Source organism: Leptodactylus fuscus, chromosome 7, assembly GCF_031893055.1.
Source record: "Leptodactylus fuscus isolate aLepFus1 chromosome 7, aLepFus1.hap2, whole genome shotgun sequence".
NCBI classification, from domain to species: Eukaryota; Metazoa; Chordata; class Amphibia; order Anura; family Leptodactylidae; genus Leptodactylus; species Leptodactylus fuscus.
In genome coordinates, this window is record NC_134271.1 from 152,329,375 (window position 1) to 152,347,253 (window position 17,879).

General features: G+C 41.7%; 1 protein-coding gene across 1 annotated transcript in view; it reads right to left on the reverse strand.

Annotated features, from left to right (window-relative positions):
* Window positions 1-482: 482 nt before the first annotated feature.
* Window positions 483-17,879, reverse strand: part of LOC142214646 (Fc receptor-like protein 5) — a 52,528-nt gene continuing 35,131 nt past the window's right edge. Inside the window, exons 6-17 of the mRNA XM_075283585.1 lie at window positions 16,058-16,339; window positions 15,086-15,403; window positions 14,365-14,490; window positions 13,280-13,351; window positions 11,703-11,771; window positions 10,725-10,762; window positions 10,508-10,565; window positions 4,218-4,355; window positions 4,075-4,095; window positions 3,227-3,496; window positions 960-1,208; window positions 483-874 (exon numbers count right to left, since the gene is read on the reverse strand). Coding sequence (XP_075139686.1) covers window positions 483-874; window positions 960-1,208; window positions 3,227-3,496; window positions 4,075-4,095; window positions 4,218-4,355; window positions 10,508-10,565; window positions 10,725-10,762; window positions 11,703-11,771; window positions 13,280-13,351; window positions 14,365-14,490; window positions 15,086-15,403; window positions 16,058-16,339 — 2,033 coding nt within the window. The remainder of the gene's footprint in view (window positions 875-959; window positions 1,209-3,226; window positions 3,497-4,074; window positions 4,096-4,217; window positions 4,356-10,507; window positions 10,566-10,724; window positions 10,763-11,702; window positions 11,772-13,279; window positions 13,352-14,364; window positions 14,491-15,085; window positions 15,404-16,057; window positions 16,340-17,879) is intronic.

Sequence of the window (17,879 nt, forward strand, 5' to 3'; positions counted from 1 at the left end):
TCATAGTGTGACAGCAGCGGACATTAACGTTAGTAGGGTAATGAACATAGATGGAGGCCCCTCCTTCTGCATCGATTTCCATTGATTATAATGTAAAAAACATAATGGACATATTCTTTACTGTTGTAACAGAAGAAAAGTAAAAGAACATGATAGATATTTTCGGTCTTTTATTTACATGGAGGTGAATGTTGACGGACCCCCAATGTCATTTGTTTTCATCTTGTGCTGGATAAGAGCAATGGGCATTAAATACTAGTAGTGTGACCCCAGCCTAATAAGATATATTACAAAGTTTCTTATATTCACCGGCATTATCCATTTATACAGAGATGTCCATAACTGGAGCGTTATATATGGGTTCCTATAGGGTGCACGTTCTCACCACTCATTGGCGACAAGACCATCATGGCATTGAGCTCTGTTCTCCAGGGGCCTCATAGCTGTCTAATAATCTGGACCCAATGTCTGCACCTTGTGGACTATACTTTGGACTTGGTACCCTCCAATATCCTCCTCAAAGATTCCCCCATCACAAAATTTTGTATCCTTCTACCAGGGTCCTCTGAAGAGCTGGTGGTGTGAGGACCCTGTAAGGAGAATATTTCTCTGTTACCTTGGACAAATACAAATGTTTCTTCTGTTTTCAATAAACCTTCATTTGGAATTATTTTCTCACATCGGTAAATCCCACTCATGGACTTCTTCACATTTGGCAGATGTAAGATATGTCCTGATAACTGGATAATGGCGCCGTCCTTATAAAATGTTGTGTCCTTCTCCTCATTACGGCCCGGAGAGCTGTGACATCTCATGTCCAGGGAGTCGCCCTCCACAATATCCGGGGGAGTTTGCAGGATGACTTTATGCTGGTCTGAAAATGAAGACATAGGAGATACTTCCAGAACATACAGAATGACGACTCATAGATCAGACCGGCTCATCCATCAGATACTCACAATAGACGTCGAGTCTGACGGGGTAATTGGCTCCGCGCCCTTTCTCATATCTATAATTCCCTGTGTCATTTACAGTCGCCCTCTGGATGATATATTTTTGACCAATCATGAGTTCCTCAATGTCCTTGTACCAGACATAGTCCTGGAATGGTGATGTGGAAGATCGTAGGTCACAAGACATTTCCATTGTCTCCCCGACAAATATACTTCTGTAGTTTGGTCTGAAGGTCACGGAGGGTCTGTCCTTATCTTAAAGACAAAAGAATGAAAACATAAAAAGAAAAACTCACTGTATCTTGTTCGGTTGTGGCCGCTCATCCATTTGTCAACCCCTTCCAGAAAAGTACAAGCTAGTGAGAAAAAGTCACAACCGAGTCCCCCGAAGTAGTGATCACCGATAAATGTTAATAAACGAAGGATTCATTTGTAGCCTCCAGTAACAATTATGTAGTGGCCTTCTCAGTGCCCCCCACAGGTAAAATAATGACTACTACAATGTCCCCTACATGTAATATAATGGCCTCCACATGTAAAGAAATGACTACTACAATGGCCCCTACATGTAATATAATGGCCCCACATGTAAAGAAACGACTACTACAATGTCCCCTACATGTAAAGAAATGACTACTACAATGGCCCCTACATGTAAAGAAATGACTACTACAATGGCCCCTACATGTAATATAATGGCCCCCGCATGTAAAATAATGACTACTACAATGGCCCCTACATGTAATATAATGGCCTCCACATGTAAAATAATGACTACTACAATGGCCCCTACATGTAATATAATGGCCTCCACATGTAAAATAATGACTACTACAATGTCCCCTACATGAAGTGAGTAGTAAGCTATTCATTACTTACCACTGGGAAGATTAAGGTAACCATGGGACTCAGGCACCTCAGAACGCACCCCACAATCATACCAAAGATCCTTGTGACAGTATAATGTCCAATAGCAGTCCCTACCCACAGTATAGTGTTCTATAGTGGCCCTACACACAGTATAGTATTCTATAGTGGCCCTACACACAGTATAGTGTTCTATAGTGGCCCTACACACAGTATAGTGTTCTATAGTGGCCCCTACACACAGTATAGTGTTCTATAGTGGCCCCTACACATAGTATAGTGTTCTATAGTGGCCCTACACACAGTATAGTATTCTATAGTGGCCCTACACACAGTATAGTGTTCTATAGTGGTCCTACACATAGTATAGTGTTCTATAGTGGCCCCTACACACAGTATAGTGTTATATAGTGGCCCTACACACAGTATAGTGTTCTATAGTGGCCCCTACACACAGTATAGTGTTCTATAGTGGCCCTACACACAGTATAGTGTTCTATAGTGGCCCTACACACAGTATAGTGTTCTATAGTGGCCCCTACACACAGTATAGTGTTCTATAGTGGCCCTACACACAGTATAGTGTTCTATAGTGGCCCCTACACACAGTATAGTGTTCTATAGTGGCCCCTACACACAGTATAGTGTTCTATAGTGGCCCCTACACACAGTATAGTGTTCTATAGTGGCCCCTACACACAGTATAGTGTTCTATAGTGGTCCTACACATAGTATAGTGTTCTATAGTGGCCCTACACACAGTATAGTGTTCTATAGTGGCCCCTACACACAGTATAGTGTTCTATAGTGGCCCCTACACACAGTATAGTGTTCTATAGTGGCCCCTACACACAGTATAGTGTTCTATAGTGGCCCCTACACACAGTATAGTGTTCTATAGTGGTCCTACACATAGTATAGTGTTCTATAGTGGTCCTACACATAGTATAGTGGTCCTACACACAGTATAGTGTTCTATAGTGGTCCTACACATAGTATAGTGTTCTATAGTGGACCCTACACACAGTATAGTGTTCTATAGTGGCCCTACACACAGTATAGTGTTCTATAGTGGCCCCTACACACAGTATAGTGTTCTATAGTGGCCCCTACACACAGTATAGTATTCTATAGTGGCCCTACACACAGTATAGTGTTCTATAGTGGCCCTACACACAGTATAGTGTTCTATAGTGGCCCTACACACAGTATAGTGTTCTATAGTGGCCCCTACACACAGTATAGTGTTCTATAGTGGTCCTACACATAGTATAGTGTTCTATAGTGGTCCTACACATAGTATAGTGTTCTATAGTGGACCCTACACACAGTATAGTGTTCTATAGTGGCCCCTACACACAGTATAATACATATACCTGCTCTGATCCCAGTGTCAGATCACTTACCTCTGTATATAACATATAAGCTGAGCGGGTGACTGCGCTCTCCAGATCCGCTCCAGCATTCATACACCCCTGTGTCATAGGAATTTGCCTTCTGGATTGTAAATTTATGTTTGCGTTGATGTTGCCTTAGCTCTTTATTGTCTTTATACCAATAGAAATAGTAGCCGTCAATGTTCTTATTCTGCCCAATGTCACATTGTAAAGTCACCGAGTCACCGCTGTATATGTGATTCCAGGGAGAGCAGGAGACGGTGGGGCGAAGAATATCTCCTGCAAGAGAGGAGGGAAGTGGAAGATGTAACTGTAATATCACATGTCTGAGAGGTTGTCACAGCCCCGCCCCCTGTTACTGACATCACTGATATAATGACATGTGATCAGACATGAGCTCCGCCCCCTTGTTCTACAGTACAGCTATACATCTATTACTACTGACAACCAGCCTGTATATATCATGTCTGAGAGGTTGTCACAGCCCCGCCCCCTCAGTGACATCACTGATATACTGACATGTGATCAGACATGAGCTCCGCCCCCTTGTTCTACAGTACAGCTATACATCTATTACTACTGACAACAAGCCTATATACTGTATATCATGTCTGAGAGGTTGTCACCGCCCCTTTGTCACTAAGAATCCTTGTACATTTTCTTGCTGGTGCAGGCAGGTAATGTGTCAGAGTCACCGCCTCAGTAACTCTACAACCTCTGCAACTTCCATTATATATTCAGTGTGGATGAATTTCTTATTATATCTTCATAGCAGTTACTATTTCCTCATTCAGTCCAGTATATCACATGTACATGTTCTATTACTACATCTGAATACTTATAGGTGATTTATTTACCTGAATTTCCCATTATCAGAGCTGAAATAAAACCAGAAATAGGAATTATTAGTAAAGAGGGAAATGACATCACAGTCACATCTATAGGTGACATACCAATATACTGGGCTACATGTATAGGGGATAGTCAGGCCTAGTCTTACTACATAGGACTGGATATATATGGAGCTTCTTAGACTGGAAGAGATCCTCATGGGCGGAGCTAGTGATGTCATACTGCAGCTGCTGAACTGACAGGTCTGGTCCTAAATAATATCTTATGCGGGCATGAGAAATAAATGCTAAAAGTACAATAAAGATGTAGGTGACATACATCGCACCAATACTGGGGCTATAGGTTCTTATGAATATACATAGGTATTATATACTCTATAGACCCACTAGAGATGTTCGTCTACATGAATAATGTATAAATGAGAGTATGTAATGTTATTTTATTTCATACACATCTGATTTTAATTCTAATTTCAAGTATATTTTTATGAAAATATTGTATAAGACTTTTATTGATTTTACATTATTTGTATAGTTAATTTATTTACTTGAAAAATGGGTGTTTGGCCGGAAACATGTTGTGCCTTTTAACAATAAAGATATATGGTAGGATTAGACATTACTGATAGATATGTGATAGGATCAGACATTACTGATAGATATGTGGTAGGATTAGACATTACTGATAGATATGTGATAGGATCAGACATTACTGATAGATATGTGATAGGATGAGACATTACTGATAGATATGTGATAGGATGAGACATTACTGATAGATATGTGGTAGAATCAGACATTACTGATAGATTTGTGGTAGGATCAGACATTACTGATAGATATGTGGTAGGATCAGACATTACTGATAGATATGTGGTAGGATCAGACATTACTGATAGATATGTGGTAAGATCAGACATTACTGATAGATATGTGGTAGGATCAGACATTACTGATAGATAGGGGTATTGTCTAGAGATGAGCGAGTTCCATAGGAATGAATGGAAGCGGCTGGCTTAACGCCCGGCTGCGTCCATTCATTCAACCCAACTCTCGCCCTCAACGTCGGACAGTGAGGCGACTGGAGTATAAGTCCAGGTTTTTTCCCACTGAGCATGCTCAGACATTTCAGAGTCGCTCAGAGGGTAAGTCCCATTGTGGCCCTACTGAGCATGACCAATGAGGTCATGGCCACCGCCCCCTTTATATGGTGTGAGTCGAAGCCCGCCTGGTGCTTGCACTTTCACCAAAAAACACTTGAGACAGGAAGTTAGGACAGTAGCTCCAGGGTGCTTCCAGTACTTAGGCAGGTTGTTAGGCTAGGCCTCTGTGTGGGGTTACCTTAGCTTCTCCTGGCACTGTGAGTATAGACCTGTAAGTCCTGAACTGGCAGCTCTACACTACGGCTCGGTGCAGTGGACTCTGTACCAGCCGGTGGGGCTTCCAGCAGGTTTGGTCTCTTAGCTAGCCTATCTGTCACTGTCTACTTGTGTTGTAGCTCCAAGCTGTGCGGAGCCATTTGTTTTGCTGACAGGGGTGATGTTTAACCCCTGACAGCCTTTGTTGCAGCCTATTCACACGGTAGCTGCACAAACCCATTTACCCAGTTAGGTCAACTGGTGTAAATCTCCATTGCAGTTTATTCACACGGTAGCTGCACAAACCTTTTACCCAGTGAGGTTAACTGGAGTAAATCTCCATTGCAGCCTGTTCACACGGCAGCTGCACAAACAGAGTTACCCAGGGAAGTCAACTGGTGTAAAATTTTATTGCAGCCTATTCACACTGAAGCTGCACAAAGCTATTGTCCCAGTGAAGTCAACTGGTACAAACCTCGTCGCAGACCATTCACATTGTAGCTGCTCTAACGCATTCACCCAGTGAAGGTAATTGGTGCATGTGTATACTCCCTGTTCAGACATACTGTTGCCTAGTACTGGCACACGGCCGCCCATCGGGGCCTGTGGACCTCCCTGCAGTCTGGCGGCTCTGTAGTTGCAAAAAAACATTATTTTTATATATACACACAGAACCGTAACAGTATGGTAAACTCTTGGTCCCAGTGCATGGTAAACTCACCGTCAGTGCCTATTGGACTATTTTAGATAACAGTGTGCTTCCTACATTATGGCGGTTCTATGGGTCGGACCAATGTTACTTCCAGGATGACAAGGCCAGCTGTCATGTAGCGAGGTCTACCATGGCTTGGTACAGTGACAATCTGGTTATCCGACTGGACTGGGCTGCCCAAAGCCCAGACTTGAACCCTATCGAGCACCTCTGGGACGAGTTGGATCGCCGAACTAAGGGGTGCAACAGCCGACCAAAATCAGTGAAAGAACTTACCTGTCTTCTCCAAGCCGAATTGAATAAAATACCACTAGCCGTCATACAAGGACTTGTGGAAAGCCCCGGAGGGTGGAGGCTGTAATTGCCACTGGTGCCGCTCGGACCACAGGGGTCCAAATACTTATTGGTAGTGTAAGGGGTTCAGGTCACACAGTTGGGAACGGCAATGACACCATGCAGACAGGTAGTAGAATAAACAAGTCCAGTGTTTTATTTGGGCATTCGGCATAAAACACGGTGCCAGCAAAGAAACAAAACAACAAACAAAACCTAAGCCTTGTCCGGCTCTAGCTATACAGTAGGTTACCTCTCTGACCTACAGCAGGTTGAGTCACCATATTAGCAGGTCCAAGTCCACAAGGTACCTGTTTTCCTCACACACTCCTTGTGTGTATCAGGCTCCTAACTGAGCTTCCTTCCCCAGTAAATAGCCCTAAGGAAGCTTCACCTGTGAATGCCCCGACTCAGGGCAAAACCCGTGGTGGCGTAAGGGTGTGGACTGGAAGGCTCCCACTACCACCCTGCCCTCCGATCCAGAACAGCCAGCCCATACTATGGAACAAGAGCTCCAGCAGACTATGCTCTGCTAGAACATGATTACCCTGGCTTTCCTTTATCTCGCCTGGCTGAGGAAACCAGGAGAGATATACACTCCATCCACCACCTTACCATACACTTTACCACAGTAGACAGTGTATTAACTCATTGAGTGACTTCTGAAGGAAATTGTGCGCACTGGATTTTATTTAGAGGTATCAGAGTTCAGGGGGCTGAAGACTTTTGCACGTCACACTCTTCAGATTTTTGTTTGATTAAAATTTTGAAAGCCTTGTATCATTTTCCTTCCACTTCACAATTATCTGATACTTTGTGTTGGTTGTCACTGAAAATCTCAATGAAATAATCTCAGTAAAATACAATTAAGTGTGTGGTTGTGGTGACAAAATGTGAAAATGTTCAAGGGGTGTGAAGACTTTTTCAAGTCACTGAAGACCATATGGGGCCATATAAGACATTGGCATCACTTACAGATGTTCTTCCCTGCTTTCTTCTATCTAGTGTCCCCATTGCTTGGCATCTGTCACCAGTCTGGTGGTATATCTGGTCCTGACCATGGCTCATGTCTGGATTTATCTCAGTTCTGTTCAGTTTCAGTTATGTTTTATCTATCGTATATTATATTGGAGGATCTGTGCGCACTAGTTCATCTCATCGCCAACCGCCATCTTATCTGGTATCAGCTTCAACTGAGGCTGGCTGACTCTGACTATGAGATATAGGGGTGTATGTCTGTGTGTAGGGACTTACCATAATGACATTGTATGACTGTCCTCTATGAACAAGTGGAGGTGTCCTATAATATAACAAGGTTACACTTTTTCTTTTCTATATGGGGATCCAGAAGCCCTACCTGCAGCAACCACTAGGAGGCGCTCCCTGCATACAGATGAATACACCCCCCCCCCCCCCCCGATAACAATAATACATTTATAAGGAATGAGCTCTGAGAGTTTTATCTATTTTATGTTATTTCTCTCATTGCCAGATTCAGAATATTATCAGCACCTGATGTATATGTTACAGGCAATGTATGTAATGCAGGCATTCTATAGGATTCCTAACACTATTTAGGCAAAGTATGAAAAAGCCCCCTTCCCCCCCAATGAGCTGCTGCTGTTCCATGAAGTGGCGTAAAAGAATTACTGGGAGTCTGTGACTTCATACCAATGCCTTCTTTAAAGGGGTATTTCCATCTCGCCTGTTCACCACCTTGCAGGCTGTATGCTCTGTTCACTTCCTGGTTTTCTCTGTGAATTGGTGGGTGGGGTTTCACTTGCTGTCTCCCAAACAAAGCCAGCTCTGCTATCTCTCTTCATAGCCGTACATGTTTGCAGTCAGTAATGAGGGATGGTTGTAAATAAATTAGCACAGTATCACTTGAAGATGCACAATATGAAGCTGATGTAGCAGAGCTGGATTTGATAGGTGATAAGAATCCCAAATTTACATGCTAGGAATCCAGGAGTTGGCAAATGCTTTAGTCCAGGTCTGGGAGGAGATCCCTCTGGAGACCATCCGCAACCTCATCAGGAGCATGCCCAGGCATTGTAGGGAGGTCATACAGGCACGTGGAGGTCACACACACTAGTCAGCCTCATTCTGACATGTTTTATGGACATCACATCAAAGTTGGATCAGCCTGTAGTGTATTTTTCCACTTTGATTTCTGTGTGTGTGTGTGTGTGTGTGTGTGTGTGTGTGTGTGTGTGTGTGTGTGTGTGTGCGGGGGGGGCTCCAAATCCAGGACTCCATTGGTTAATACATTTTATATCCAATGATGATTTGTGTGATTTTGTTGTCATCACATTCAAGTTTGTACAGAACAAAGTATTCAATGAGAATATGTCATTCATTCAGATCCAGGAGGTGTTATTTGAGTGTTCCCTTTATTTTTTTTGAGCAGTGTACATATATACATATCAAACTCACCACTTACTCACAAAACCCTAATTCCATATTTGTGGTTCTCTGCTTTTACAAAAGTCCTCTATTCTCAGGAAGTATAACACTGTGGCTACTGATAGGGCCATCAAGATCAGAAGTAGTGTTGCTGTTGCCTTCCACATTCTTATTGCCAGTACTACTTGAACAAGAGTTTTCTCCTCCCCCTCTTTTTTCCTGTCCCTTATCCTGTTTTTCCCCAGAACAAACCCTGTTTTCCCATTTTTTTTCCTTGTTCAGAATACAGCAGGTGCTTTTTTTCAGATTAGCACAGGATAGACTGTATATTGAGTGAACACACCAAAAAAAAGTAAGATTCTTTTTTTTATAATAGTGAAAGATGCATTACTAGTACCGCTACTATTGTACTGTGTGTTTTGTATATCTAGAATTATATATTCACAGAAGTGCACACAGAGAAATACTTAGGATATCTTGTTGAAATTAATAACAATGCTCCTTCATACTGTGCATGAGTCAGACACTGAGAGAAATCACAGATCTGTCTGCATGTCCGCCATTGTACCAACTCGAGCTGATCTGTAGTGTCCACCTTTATACACCATATGTCATCAGCAGTGTAAGGTCCATCTATCACTGCCCGAGACTCTTAGATGTTGCTATCACATGATATGTGAGTTTTTTAGAGATGAGTGAACAGTCAAATGTTCGAGGTTCGATATTCATTTTGAGTAGCCCCTCAATATTCGACTACTCATATTGAATATCGAACCCTATTATAGTCTATGGGGGGAAAATGCTCGTTTCAGGGGTAGGCAACATTCGATCAAATTATACTTACCAAGTCCACGAGTGAGGGTCGGGCTGGATCCTCCGAGAAGTTTTCTCCTTGCAGCGTCCCCGCGGCGTCTTCCGGCTCTGAATTCACTCTGCCAGGCATCGGGCCTGAGCGGAGCCGACTGCACATGCCCGCACTACAAGCCCGATGCCTGGCAGAGTGAATGAAGAACTGGAAGACGCCGCGGGGAAGCTGCATGGAGAAGACTTCTAAAGGTAGGAGAAGAACCAGCGTTTATTGGCCGACTGTATAGCATTCAGCCAATCAATGCTGGTTCTGCATCGAACTTTTACATTTGAATAGCAAGTCATACTCGATCGAGTACAAGTATTTTGAATACCATAGTACTCGATTGAATACCTACTTGATCAAGTACTACTCGCTCATCTCTAGAGTTTTTGCAAACATGACATTATCTGATTTGAACTTCCCAGTCAAACACGTGGTATCGGCTATTTTCTCAGACGGCGGCCATTATTGTTCATCCGTAGTGAATCGCTATTTGTTCGGTTTTGTTAAAAATTTGTAACCATTTGGAATATTCAGGATGAGCCCATCTCTAGTAACTACCTAGTGTTCATCTCAATGAGAAACAGGTCAATGGCACAGTCACCTCTGCTACATCTATACAGACACACGCAGTGATCTAGGTAATGGCGGTACATATGTGTACAGTATTACACACTATTATATTATCATTAGTCAGATGTTAGTGAGGATCTGTGATATTCTCAGCTGTGACGGTGTGGTAGATACAAGTAGAGCCTGACGTCTCCGGAGTCTCTTCACCCGGATCGATCTGTATAGTTTCTCCAGAACTTCTAACCGTGGAGTACAAAACCGTAACCTGGAGAGAAAAAACACAAAAACTCTCAACACAAATCTGTAGAGCACGTACAATGATACAAGGCTAAAGTGTAGATGGAGATCTACTAGTGGCATAAAAACCAGTCAAGGTTGTACGGTATAGACAAGTGGTGGCCGTATTAGCTCCCTGTATACTCACATTCTCTCTTGTGGCAGCGGCTGGACAAGAGGGAGGAGCTAAAAAGAGACACAAATAAGAGAAATATCAATGGTTGTCAGATTGTCCAAGGCTTTCTCATATTGTGTTCAGGGTTGGATTTACATTGGTGGGATCCATGGGTTTAGACCCCTGACACTCCGAGCCGTATCCCATCTAGTAGTCACAAGATTCCTTACATAGCTATAAACACAAATGTATAGACACGACGAAAAGAAACAAATTCACAGAAAATTTACTTAAAAGGAAAGTGTTGCCATTTTTTAAATCATTTTTATAATTCCATTTTCTGTATTTGATTATGGGGCGGCCATCTTGTATGAGCGTCTCCTCTGCTTTCTTAACAGCATTTAGTAATACGCTTTACAGCAGTATCATAGCCATAGGCAGTAATAGTCTGGAGCAGACTCATTGAGGTCTATGGGAGAGTTTTCTAGACATGCTCTGTGCAGACAGGAGAAGGAGCTGAGAAGTTCCATCATCTATTGTTAGTAGTGGGTGTAATGATGTGTTACTATGGATGTTATCTATAGAGGTGTTACCTTATATTGTAATCCTGTCTGTGATGTAAATAAGGTCACAGCTGCAAAGAAAATCCCTATAGAATTTGCAAGTGTCTGTCTATTATTAGGCTTAGCAAATAGAGTGAATATTGCAGGTACAGCAATCACATTTAAAAAAAAAAAAAAAAAGCAGATATTGACACTTATTGAAAATTAAGGATTTCCCTGGGGTCCCCGTACTCTGACATGTATAACTTTTTACTGTAATGTTGTCAGAGATATGTCAGGGCTCTTTATTTGCGGGGCAAGATGCACTTTTTTTTGTTACCCGTTTTTATTGCTATTTTTTTGGGAAGTTTTCCCTTTAAGTAACCCCCTGTACACACTCACACCATCACACTACTGATACCAAAATCTCTTCACCAGTGTAATACAAAGAGCGCCCCATAACACTGACCTTGTACAGCTCTGACAGTGATGTAGGTGTAACCCTCGTCTTCCTCATATATATTCTCCTGTTGTCGGACTGTCAATAACAGTGATTTAGTTAACCCTTTATTTCTATACATGAATAAATTACCATGCCAGTATGTAATCTATAGGGTCACTCTTAGCTGCATCAAACTGATAAAAACAATTGATCAATGACAAAGAAATCAGAACAAAACAAAAGTAGATTAAAGATAGTAAAGAGTGCAAAGGGGAAAGGTAATAGAATATAAAAAAGGGAGAGAAAAAGGATTATGTGGATGGAAGAGAAAGGAAGGAATGGGAGAGAAAGGGAAAGGAATGGGAGAGAAAGGGAAAGGAATGGAGGAGAAAGGGAAAGGAATGGGAGAGAAAGTGAAAGGACTGGGAGAGAAAGTGAAAGGAATGGAAGAGAAAGTGAAAGGAATGAAGGAGAAAGGGAAAGGAATGGAAGAGAAAGTGAAAGGAATGGACGAGAAAGGGAAAGTAAAGGAGGAGAGAGGGAAAGAAATGGAGGAGAAAGTGAAAGGAATGGAGGAGAAAGTGAAGGGAATGGGAGAGAAAGTGAAAGGAATGGAGGAGAAAGTGAAAGGAATGGAGGAGAAAGTGAAAGGAATGGAGGAGAAAGTGAAAGGAATGGAAGAGAAAGTGAAAGGAATGGGAGAGAAAGTGAAAGGAATGGAGGAGAAAGGGAAAGGAATGGAGGAGAAGAAAGGGAAAGTAAAGGAGGAGAGAGGGAAAGGAATGGAGGAGAAAGGGAAAGGAATGGAAGAGAAAGTGAAAGGAATGGGAGAGAAAGTGAAAGGAATGGGAGAGAAAGTGAAAGGAATGGAAGAGAAAGTGAAAGGAATGGAGCAGAAAGGGAAAGGAATGGAAGAGAAAGTGAAAGGAATGGAAGAGAAAGTGAAGGGAATGGGAGAGAAAGTGAAAGGAATGGAGGAGAAAGTGAAAGGAATGGAAGAGAAAGTGAAAGGAATGGAGCAGAAAGGGAAAGGAATGGAGGAGAAAGGGAAAGGAATGGAGGAGAAAGTGAAAGGAATGGTAGAGAACATCAAAGGAATGGAGAAGAAAGGGACAGGAATGGAAGACAAAGTGAAAGGAATGAAAGAGAAAGGGACATGAATGGAAGAGAAAATGAAAGGAATGGAAGAGAAAGAAAAAGGAATGAAAGAGAAAATGAAAGAAATGGAGGAGAATGTGAAAGGAATACAAGAGAAAGTGAAAGAAATGGAGGAGAAGGTGAAATGAATGGAAGAAAAAGTGAAAGGGATGGAAGAGAAAAGCAAAGGAATGAAAGAAAAACAAAAAGTGAAAAGTGAGACATGTGAAAGGGAAGAGAATGGAGAAAAGAAAAGAAGTGAAATAAATTGATGAAAAGAGTAAGAAATGGAAGAGAATGTGAATAATGAAGAAGAAAGAGAATGGAAGATCAAGCAGAACAAATTGAAGGGATAGTGAAAATAATGGAAGAGAAAATGTAATGAATTAAAGAAAAAGTGAAAGCTTGAAAGAGAAAGTAAAAGGGATGGAATAGAAAAAAGAGGATGATTTGATTATTTTTCTTACAATTTTCGTACACGACCTCAGTCTCGGGTGTAGTATTCGGTTTGTCTACATCTTCATTATTCTGCTGTGTATCTGTAGATGAAATAATTTTGTCATCCAGTTCTAGGAGATAGTTCAGACTCCAATTATCATAGTCTGTCAGCAGAATTCACCCCAATAACCTGTTTACACCACTGAATAGGCGACTGTAATAATAAATGTTTATAAAGATCAAGAAAACTGGAGAAAATGATCTTTAATCCATTCACCCGCCATCTGCTAATGACTCATTGAGTGTCCACTCAACATTCTTCTACCTCTAAAGTATCCTGAGGCCTTGTGTTCACGACAGAGTCTGCAGGCCAAAGGGGGAAGGGGTCTGATTTTTTTAATGGAATGCATTTGGATATCATGGGTTGATTCCAATGGGGAGTTCCATTCCAATCCATTTTCATGGGACAGGATCGGAGCAGCTCTATAAATGGCAGAACTGAACTTAGTATCGAAACCCCCTGAAATAACCCCTGGATGCATCCTTGGCCAGGTGCATGAGGCTGTAAGTTTTTGTGCTAGTCCCTACCAAATCATATGCCTCATTCTTAATTGATGTTCCCGTGAAATTACATTAGATAAAGCCATTTATGGGTGCCACATCTGCTGACAGACTGGGGGGATGAGCCACCTAAATCCTAGTGAAGTCTGTGTCTCACCGGACAACCCCGTTAACCACTTTCGGTAAACATGCTTGTGGGATTAAGTAACTGCATGAAATTGTGCACCTGTAGAGGTGGGGAGCGACTGTTACAATAGCCAGACCTCCCATAGGGTAGATAAGGATGGTTTATTACGGTTCCTGTCTTCCCGATCATTGTGTACACAGTTATGGGAACACCATGATGTGACTCCACTTCTGGCTCCAAGGGCATGTGATCGGCCAAGGACTGTAAACTACTTTAATTTCTGGGGCTAGAGGACCCAAATCAACTCTACAGTGAGTGAAAGGAGGCTGAAAAATTGGTTATGCACGAAGAGTTAGGTGCTATGTCTTGTGGAGAAGATAGATGAATACACAGTACGTGGTGACGTGTTTGCATGGTTTGTGGTACCTGTAGGTGGAGGCTTCTTACAACGTCCGGCAGACACAATTTTGTCCCAGTAGGTGAAGATCAGGCCGACAGCAAGGATGATGAGAAGCAGCAGAATCCCGAGCATTACCCACTGAATACTACGGCCTGGGGAACCAAAGAAGTCACAAGGTGAGAAGAATAGAGTCAGCAGTGATAATAATTGTAAGAGAAATTTTAGGAAAAAGTCAAAAGCAACAGCTGACAATCCAAAATGGTAGACAAAAAGTGTAGTTAGGCCGGACTTGATGGACTAATGTCTTTATCCAACCTCATCTACTATGTAATGTTATATCTTGGGCGTTACTGGACAGAGGAGAAAGTGTGAGGCTCTTCCATTTGCAGTGACCAGGACTGTTTCCCAAGTGTTGGTCTTCTGGAAGATCTGAAACAAGGATTTGGCTGCTCAAGTGGGGAGGGAAGAGTGAGTCCATTTAACCAGTAAAGACCAGGCCTTTACCACTTAAATGTAATAAAGAATCAGGTGCACAACTCTTTAAGAGGGTAGAGAGGAGTGAGTGATATCTGTCAGCTCGGGGACACATGGACCACAGTAGGTGAAGAGTTGTAGTGGTGAACAGCGAGAAGAGTAGGAGAAGGAGAAGACAAAAATGAAAAAATGGATACAGCAGTAAATGGCAAAGTTGAAGTACAAGAAGAAGGCAGACTCTTACAACATGTATTGACCTATAACCGGCCTTACCAATAGAGCTCAACTCCAAGATGTGGACCTTTCGGATCTCACTTTGCACAGAGAAAGTCCTGTTGGCCGATAGTTCATTGTTGGCATGACACTGGTATGTTCCTTCATGGTGGTATTGTAGGGAAGGTATGTACAAGACTTTCCCATCATCTTGCAGATGATAGATCTCAGATCTTTGCTCCACCATAGTCTCATTGTGCAGCCAGAAGAAAGAGATGGAAGTTCCTCGCTGGACGGAGCAGTTAAATGTCAAGGATTCTCCAAGCTCAAAATTTTCACCTTCTTTATCTGTGGTAATGGTAATGTTGGCTACCGGCTCTGTGGGAAGGGGAATGTGATACCGGACAATCACTAATAATATACAGGTAGGATTAGATAGTCTCGGGATCTTCAGCTGGTACCTGTGCATGCCGCAAGTACTTATCAACATCAGAAGGTGTCCATTGATTTCCATGGACTGGTGATCACTCATGGTCTCAGTCCTGACTTTTCTCCATGGCAAACCCTTCTAAGTCTTTTTATGGGACAAATAACAAGCTGGTTCACCAAAGCTCTTTTCTGTGCTATTATTTTTCTCTGAGGTCTCTTCAGATGTTAGAGTATAATAAATGGACCGCCAGGAGGGGCGTGCATAATAACATAATAAACACGTCTACTCATCAGCTCGTCAGCTCCCTTGAAACATCCTTTGGCCTCTTCTAACCATCTGGGTAATGTCACAGACCTTGGGATAGCGGTGATGTCTGTAATTGGGTCTCAGTGATCACATGGGGGGTATCACTAATACCAGGCCTCTGTAGACCTCTGGGGCCCATGACATTACCCAGGACTCCAGAAGAGGGCTTCAAGGATGCCCAGGAGAGGAAAAATATCACTGTTTTGAAGTTTTTGGAATGTTCCTAGATAACATATTAAAGATAAATTCTACAAACTTTACTCACACTTATACATAGACATGTCGTGACTACTTACCCATCACCAGCACACTGGCTACATCACTATGTTGTTGTTGGGTTTGGAGATCATTGTATGAAGCACAGTAGTAGGAACCACCCATGGTCAGTGATGTAATGGTTACTCGTAGCTCTGCTGCCTCCTTTTGGTGAACGGTAATATTACCTAACAATGTGTGACTGTGATAGAACTGGTAGTATATAGGAAGGGAGCCTTTACTGGACTCACATCGGAGAACAATGTCATCTCCCACGGCCGCCATGTTTGGTGAGGGCATCAGGTGAGGATTATTTACAGCAGCTGTGGATAAGAAATATATATCTTCACTAATAACTTTATATATAAAATGTTCCCTTATAGTCTTATATAATACATTAAAACATTTCTTTTGACAACCACAGTAAGGCTTGAATTTCCATTTATATTTAAATTTGCCTAAATGTAAAAATATCTGTAAACTATTGAGTATATATAATCCAGATCTTGCTTGCAGTTTGGATATTTTGAGCAGTTTAGACCTTTAGTAGATTCATTTGTCAGTTTAGGGCTGATATATTTTTGGTCATTTCCCTTCTTAACAGCTTTAGCTCACAGACATCTTGAAATATCCAATATTTTTTTCAAAAAGTTGAACTTTGACCAAAGAGGACTAGCCCAAACCCATGGATGAGGGTCTTATGGCGGAATATTTCCTCCAAATATAACATGTAAAACAAAAAAAAAAACTGTCCATCTCCTTCTCCAGATAACTTCCTAGGTCATCTAGGTAGTATGGTACTTAAAATTTTTTAGATGATCCACGATATTATTTTTAGAAAGAAGTGGCATCTACCCTGCTACCCCCATGCTTACCATTCTTGTTTTGTGGTTCATTGATACTATGGTCATAAGCATTCTAAGTTTTTTAGACTATGTTTTATAGATAATTTCCTAGGAGTCCTAAGAGTATTATACACTATGTTTTATAGATAGGTTCCTAGGAGCCCTAAGAGTATTCTACACTATGTTTTATAGATAATTTACTAGGAGTCCTAAGAGTATTCTACACCATGTTTTATAGATATGTTCCTAGAAGTCTTAAGAGTATTCTACACTATGTTTTATAGATAGGTTCCTAGGAGCGCTAAGAGTATTCTACACTATGTTTTATAGATAGGTTCCTAGGAGTCCTAAGAGTATTCTACACTATGTTTTATAGATAGGTTCCTAGGAGCCCTAAGAGTATTCTACACTATGTTTTATAGATAGGTTCCTAGGAGCGCTAAGAGTATTCTACACTATGTTTTATAGATAGGTTCCTAGGAGCCCTGACAGTATCCTACACTATGTTTTATAGATAGGTTCCTAGGAGCCCTGACAGTATTCTACACTATGTTTTATAGATAGGTTCCTAGGAGTCCTAAGAGTATTCTACACTGTGTTTTATAGATAGGTTCCAAGGAGCCCTAAGGCTCCATTCACACAGAGTAATGCCAGGCATTTTTTATGCTTATTTTGTGCTTATTTTAACTCCTGTAAAAAGACGTTTCCATTGAGTTCTATAGAAAAATATGTCCGTTTTTTTTACGTCCGTTTTTTGTGTCCGTTTTTTGCGTCCATTTTTTTGGTCCGTTTTTTTACGGACGTATTTTACTATAGAACTCAATGGAAACATCTTTTTACGGCCGTAAAAATAAGCACAAAATAAGCACAAAAAACGCCTGGCGTTACTCCGTGTGAATGGAGCCTAAGAGTGTTCTACACTATGTTTTATAGATAGGTTCCTAGGAGCCCTAAGAGTATTCTACACTATGTTTTATAGATAGGTTCCTAGGAGCCCTAAGAGTATTCTACACTATGT